Source organism: Vanessa tameamea, chromosome 29, assembly GCF_037043105.1.
Source record: "Vanessa tameamea isolate UH-Manoa-2023 chromosome 29, ilVanTame1 primary haplotype, whole genome shotgun sequence".
Lineage (NCBI taxonomy): Eukaryota > Metazoa > Arthropoda > Insecta > Lepidoptera > Nymphalidae > Vanessa > Vanessa tameamea.
The window spans coordinates 1657949-1665000 of record NC_087337.1 but is presented as its reverse complement, the minus strand read 5'-3'; the positions used below and the strand labels follow the sequence as shown (position 1 = coordinate 1665000).

Below are 7052 nucleotides of genomic sequence, written 5' to 3'. Positions count from 1 at the left end.
TATATATATTTATATCAGGGTTCGCGGATATATATCAATTGATTTTTTCCCATCTTCTGAACAACACTCATAGATCTATGCTTAAGGTCTGACTCTGAATGATTACTTTTTATGATTAGTCGATTACAAATTAATATTAAAATGAAATTAGTTGATCTATCTCACAAACAAATTAAGATAAAAAGGTACTCGTTTTGTAAGTGTTCGTTAAAAATTACTTTCTCAAATAGATAGACACTAACTCCTTTGTTACATCTTTTTTTAATGAAAAATGTCGTATTTCGACACTCGTATTATTTTACAAACACCTTTCACATTTTTGAGTGTTTACAGAATGAAATTCGCTTCGTTTTCTTGGCCTGGATATATATTGGATATATAAAAAAAATTGGATTTTTGATATTGATTATAAAAATCGGATTTTTTGGAACCCTGATATATATATATATATTATAATCTACCATTCACGAAAATATTGAAAAACTATTCACAAGTACTCATTAATTAACAAAGTTATAATTATATTCTAGACTAGCTGTGCCCGCGACTACGTGCGCGTTGTTAGAGTTTAACTTATTTGGATATTGTAGCGTGTTTTTATTTTTATTCTATATATAATTCTAAAATAAAAGTAGCCCAAGTTACTCTTTATTACATCCGATATCTGCCAGTGAAAGTCCCGTCGAAATCGGTTCAGCCGTTCCAGAGATTGGCCGGAACAAACAGACAGACAGACAGACAAAAATTGTAAAAAAAAAAATATTTTGGTATATGTACCGTGTATACATACATATGCATTTAGTAGAAATGGATAATTTTAATATTACAAACAGACACTCCAGTTTTATTATATGTATAGAAAATGACAAAAACATTAAGGAACTCATAAATCATGCAATTGACTATCCAATTCCATCTGTCAACTAAAGATGGCCGCCTCGCCGCCCGCGTCATATATTTTCTCATGCCACGTCGTCTGTCCGGTGGCGTCACTTCCCCGGCCACGTCACTCAGTTATCGTTCAATAATAATATATATAAATTTAATTTTACGATGTTAAAGTGAATAAACTTCAAAATAATAAATAAATAAATATCGGACAACATCACATACATTACTCTGATCCCAATGTAAGTAGCTAAAGCACTTGTGTTATGGAAAATCAGAAGTAACGACGGTACCACATACACTCAGACCCAAGACAACATAGAAAAATAATAAATGGTCGTAATAAAATTATATTAAGTGCAAGCTCTGCTATATTCAACGGCCAAACAGCAAAACAAAGTATTATTCCAGTGTTCCAGTTTAAAGGGAACACAGGGGACACATTTATGTTATGTGCATCGGTGGGATAAGGAATTATTAATATTTTTTACAGCATCAATGTCTATGGGCGGTGGTGGCTTACCATCAGGTGGTACCTACATAAATGACAAAAATATACAGTAAACATCTAAAATTAATGGCAGCGGTGGGATTCGAACCCACGCCTCCGAAGAGACTGGTGCCTTAAACCAGCGCCTTAGACCGCTCGGCCACGCTACCGATGGATAACTATCATTAAAATATAGAAGGTTTTTAGTATCTATCTAAATATAAGCGAAATACTACTGACTGACTCATGAGATCTCCGTAACCTTAACTCCGACTGACTTGAAATTTAACATCATCTTAATTTGGCGTCACGTGAGTTAAGCGTAGGGGTAGTTAAATTATATATTTTTTTAATGATATCGTTAGGTGGTCGAGCAAATGGGCCAACTGATGGTAAGTGGTCACCACCGCACATAGACAATGGCGCTGTAAGAAATATTAACCATTCCTTACATCACCAATGCGCCACCAAACTTGGGAACTAAGATGTTATGTCCACGCACAAATCGAATCAAATCGGATCACAACAATACTGAGTACTGTTGTTTGGCGGAACATCTGATGAGTGGGTGGTACCTACCCAGGCGGGCTTCCACAAAGCTCTACCACCAGGTTAAACTCCAACGCACTTCACAGACTTCACAGAAAACTGGAGAAATCAAAAAGATCTTCATAAATAATTACGAAATTAAGTATTATAAACTATCAAATTTTGTTTCCAGAATGATCGCTACATCCAGAATGGTATAGTCGCCTGGGGAATCAGCTGTGGGTTGAAGGATACGCCTGGCGCTTACACCAACGTCACCAACTTCAGGTCATGGATCGATAATCATGTCATAGCTAGAGGATACGACCCTGCAGTATATACTTATTGAATATAAAATAAATTATAAAAAATAATGAAGACTTTTATTGAATTTCGAATATTAAATTCGTATTTATGTTGGGCAACCTGTACTGCCCTGGACCCTCAACTAGACAGGGCCCACGATAGAGATTCATATAAATCCGAGTTAACAATTTTAATATAATATGTTCAGATATCTAGATATAGTTAAATTATAATCAGTTAGTTACTTAATAATTATTTACAAACCTTACTCACAGAAATTAAATTGTTCAAATTAATTTGTAAAGTTATAATTAGGGCCCTCCAATCTGTAGCTCCAGGGCCTCCACTTCTTTATTGCCCAAGGCCTCAAGGCTTTTAGATCCGCCCCTGATTCTGATAAACGGACGTTCGGTAATACTCAGGATGTGCGGTTTTAAAATCTTATAAAGGTCTGAAAATTTTCCATTGCTGGACTAGGACTCCTCTCCGTTTCAGAAGACGTTTTCTGACGTAATAGTTTAATGGTGATATTTTGAGGGGAGTTGTTGCGGTGAGGCGAGGATGGGAGAGGAGCGAAGGGGGCTATGATGGTTTTCCAAGTATATCTGAATTGGGATCTTATTTGGGAACAGAAAATGAACGCTATAAATCAATTAGTATTTCAAGTTGTATTTCATTCCTTTTATTAAGGTTTTGGTATTTTATAGTTGCTTAAATCTAATGGGTCTCATCATACAGACTAATAAAAACGTATTTTAAGTTCCCAAACAAGTAATAAAAGATTATACAAAGACAATTGCAGAATACAGATCACTTATGCGGAAATTATAAATAACCAGTATGACTGGCCATTTTTGAATAACATTTCATCGTTTATAATCCAAGTATTTTTATGTAATGGATTGGCGGGCGAGCATATAGGCCACTTGAAGATAAGTGATCACAACCCCCCATAGACAATGTCGCTGTAAGAAATATTAACCATTCCTTACATCGCTAATGCGCCACCAACTTTGGGAATTAAGATGTTACGTCCCTTGTGCCTGTAGTTACACTAGCTCACTCACCCTTAAATCTTTAATACAACAATACTGAGTACTTTTGTTTGGTAGAATATCTGTTGAGCGGGTGGCACCTACCCAGACGGGCTTGCACAAAACCCTTCCACCAAGAAAAGTACCAAATATTTAAACAAGGTATTAAATAGGTATTTAAAACTGGTAATATTTTAACGCTGATCACTTTTTATGGGCATTCTGTTGTACACCCAACGCAAATGTACTCTTTGTGCTATCATAATCCAATGAGTTGTCACTATAAAAATGGAACAATTCTGTACAACACTGTACCCTTTGATTGACTATGACTGATAATACCTTGATATAAACTGCATATTCTATCGTACAAAATTCTGCCAAAAACAATGCAATCCTCGTCTCTAAAAATGGGGAGGCGTTTGACAAGCAGTGGACCAATAATTACTGTTACTTTAGTTCTGTTTAAATTTTCCAAAACTACTTTTAATAAATGACAACATATATGAACGGAAATATATTTGAATGGTAACAAAGCTGTTGTAATAAATTAACAGATTTCTGATATCAAATTAAACAAAAAACATCAAAAATATCTTTAAATAAAAAAATCGTAGTTTCTCAGTCAACGTATAGACTATTGGGCAAAAAATCTTGAAACAAATGATTGTTTCGAGAGCCCAAAACATTGTTTATCTTTACAAGGTTTATTGGGCTGAGGAAGAGGAACTTTGCATCCTTCCTTTGGGCAAACAAAGGGCCTTTTCTTTTCCTTCTTCGGAATCGGCCAAGATGGTATTGGAATCCAGGGTTGAAAGCCTCTCGCATAATCTACGGCATCTCCACAATTATTGTTACCATGAAATTTCAACTGTACACTCAATTTCTGAATTCGTTCGAGCACAACTACGCTTAATAGAGATAAAAAGGTCAGTGCTACTTCCGAATTCTGGGATGTGTTATTTTTATGTTTCACGATATCAAAAGAAACATCGCGCCTCATCATTGTGCTTAAGAAAACGGGCAATAGCTTCGCGCATGGGTCTTTTTTCGGTTTACAAGGTGGTATTTTGCACGGTCCGGAAGCTGATGACGGCTTTGGTTTGGGTTGAGTCGGGCAAGGTTTCACTTTGCAATCACTTTTAGACTTGGATTTGTCGCCTGGAGAGCCAGAAAAATTCTTATTTCCCTCAAGCTTAATATCGGCTTTCGCAACGATTTTTCTACAGTATTCCAAGCGATTTCGTTCTTGTATATATTTTAAAAGCAAGGACAAAGGGACAGAGTTTTCTGAACACGAAATATCTCTCTTACTTATTAACTCGTCTAAATTTGCGTCAATGCGTTCTTTGCGTACAGATGTTGCTTGCTTCGCTTCAGTTTCCAATACTGAATGCGAATCTTTCAAGAAGTTCTCTGATACTCTCTCAGCTCTATCTGTAGATTCCTGTAATTCGATTTGCGGCAATGCTGAGTAAAATATATTTTGCGTAACCGGACTTTCTGCAAATATACGTTTAACTGTCTCACCCTCAGTTAATATATCGTCTGGTAAACTGATGTTGTAATATTCATCAGGATTTTGATTTGCGGAAATCGAAGTATTCTCGGGAAGATCTAACGTTCGACGATCGCCTTCTGGTAAAAATGTGCTCGATATTGAAGACTTTTGAGGTTCATCTTTCGAATCAGAATGCATGTCTGGCGTTTCAGCTTCAGATGTAAAAAGCTTCAAATGTTGGCTATTCATGATGTTCAGTGTAGGTATATTATCTTGTATAAAATTATTTCTTACAAAGACATCTTCTTGGGCTGTTTTTAAAATTTTTGGTTCCAAAATTGATTTGTGACATTGATTAATATTTGGCTTAGGGTTCAAATTGTCTTCACCTTCAAGTATTTGATTTTCTTCTTGATCAATAGTATTCCTTTCAAGAGAATCATCTTTGAAAATAATCTCTGTTTCTTGTATATTCTCATCAATTGCGGCTGTTTCCATTTTAGAGTCATCTTCTGGTGTAATGTTTTCTTTATTTGGATATTCATAAAAAGGTAGTGCTGGTTTTTCATATGGAGATAAAGGCGGGGGAGTATCTATTTTACTTTCATCAACATCTTTTGTAAAAAAGATTGTAGAATATTCTCGTATAAAACCACCTTCTTTATAATCCCTTGCAACATCATCAAGTAATGGTACTGTATCTAAATTTACTGGCTGAACCCTATCGAATCGACATACATTTGTGGCACCCGTTTCTTTTATACATTGATTTTGAACTAAATCTATTTCACAATTCGACTGCGATTTATTTTGAGAAACTCTCTTTAATTCTTGAGCTACAATTTTATCTAGTTCACTGTCCGGTGAACCAAGACAGCGCTTTGCTAACTCATCTAGATGTGTTTGTTCATCATTTGAAGTCGATTTGGACATCTCGCAGGTCTTGCCACCTAATATCTTCGGTATAGAATTGAATCCTTCAACCTTAGGCGCATGAGCTTCAACATGTGGCGTTTCATCGACGACCTCAATCCTCTGAACCAACCTCTCTTCTTCGTGTTTCGCTGTTGAAGCTTGTACTTTAGCATCTTCAGCTAAATTAGATTCATTATTACCTACCGATGTATCATGGACAGTTTCATTCTTGAATAGCCTCGAGATAACCGTTTTGCATCGTTCGCCATGTTTCACGTTGTAAAATTCAGGTGTAAAAATAATTTCATTCTCAACATCCTTTACTTCTTTACTCATCCTCTTGCACGCTTCTGGCTCTGACGCCGAAAGTGACTCATCATCGAAGCACTTTTCAATAATACGCTTTTGTTTATCCGTTGCTTCATCTTTAGCACCTGAATTCGTACTTTTTCTAGCTTTACTGAACTGCTCTAATGCACCTGTAATGGACAATAATAATATTGGCCGTCCGTATGAAAACAAGAAATAAGATGTAAGATATGTACTACAATATACATATATATTTAGACAATTAAACTTCCAGAATTATCCCGATCTTAAATATTTTACTTGTTTATTTAAAATATCTGATCAAACTTTCAATTTACATTATGCATTTGAGATTAAGAAAAATAATATTTATTGTAATAATTTATAAAGGTATCTGTTTTATAATTGCCTTTGATGTATTTTTAAAAAGATCGCTACTGAACAATTGTAACCGGGATATTCTTTCCGATAATGTGGCCATACCATCAAATAATTAAATTTCATAACGACAAAATGATAACGCTTCAACTTTAATGTTGTAACTAAGAAACTTGCTGAAGAAAAACGAGTTCCACGCCAGTCATATCAGAAAATTGCCGGAAAATATTCGTTGAATTAAATCAACCAATATAAGTCTGATATGCTTCGGAAGTATTACAATTTTTTTGGTAAAAAGGTAGGCAAAGGAACAAAAGACCCAGATGGTAAGGGATGGTATAGTTGGTCATATATATTCGCAACTAATGAGATTATAATATGTTATACTTACGATTATAATAATTCAACTCCTTTGAATATTTTAAGTTTTTTAATAAAATACGTGGTAGCAAAATTGAAGAACAAACTTGCTTGAATTTAGATAATTTAAATCTTAACATTTTTCTAGGTAATTTTCATCCGTTTGCATAAAATAAATAATTACATATCTTAATTAGTTGTTACTTTTAAATTTAGCAGTCTTTTCAAAAATCTTTTTCTCTTCTTTGTTCTTGATAGAAATTTGCGTTTTTTTATTTTTAAACCAGCCAGGTTCTTTTTTTTATATTTGTGCTAATTTATGATTAAGCATTTTAAAGAAATA

General features: G+C 34.6%; 3 protein-coding genes and 1 non-coding gene across 4 annotated transcripts in view; 1 reads left to right on the top strand and 3 right to left on the bottom strand.

Moving 5' to 3' along the window:
- Positions 1–2305, top strand: part of LOC113395878 (phenoloxidase-activating factor 2-like) — a 16692-nt gene extending 14387 nt beyond the window's left edge. Inside the window, exon 9 of the mRNA XM_064219910.1 lies at positions 2100–2305. Within this exon, the coding sequence (XP_064075980.1) occupies positions 2100–2255 (156 nt within the window). The 3' untranslated portion in view covers positions 2256–2305. The remainder of the gene's footprint in view (positions 1–2099) is intronic.
- The window catches only part of LOC113395897 (hemolin-like), a 284073-nt gene that overhangs the window by 121658 nt on the left and 155363 nt on the right, over positions 1–7052 (bottom strand). The window lies entirely within an intron of this gene.
- Trnal-aag (transfer RNA leucine (anticodon AAG)) lies at positions 1467–1548 on the bottom strand. The gene has a single exon. It is a non-coding gene; the product is annotated as a tRNA-Leu (tRNA).
- On the bottom strand, positions 3749–6940 carry LOC135194362 (uncharacterized). The gene is made up of 2 exons (XM_064219763.1): positions 6741–6940; positions 3749–6141 (listed from the first exon to the last, which is right to left on the bottom strand). Exons 1-2 carry the CDS (start codon positions 6847–6849, stop codon positions 3884–3886), a joined length of 2367 nt encoding a protein of 788 aa, XP_064075833.1. The 5' UTR covers positions 6850–6940; the 3' UTR covers positions 3749–3883.

What these genes read in the sequence shown, in the direction of transcription:
- LOC135194362 (XM_064219763.1), bottom strand. Translation starts at nt 6,849, where the DNA reads ATGTTAAGATTTAAATTATCTAAATTCAAGCAAGTTTGTTCTTCAATT. An exon ending in GGAGTTGAATTATTATAATC is followed by an intron (nt 6,142 to 6,740) that starts GTAAGTATAACA and finishes TGTCCATTACAG; the next exon opens with GTGCATTAGAGCAGTTCAGT.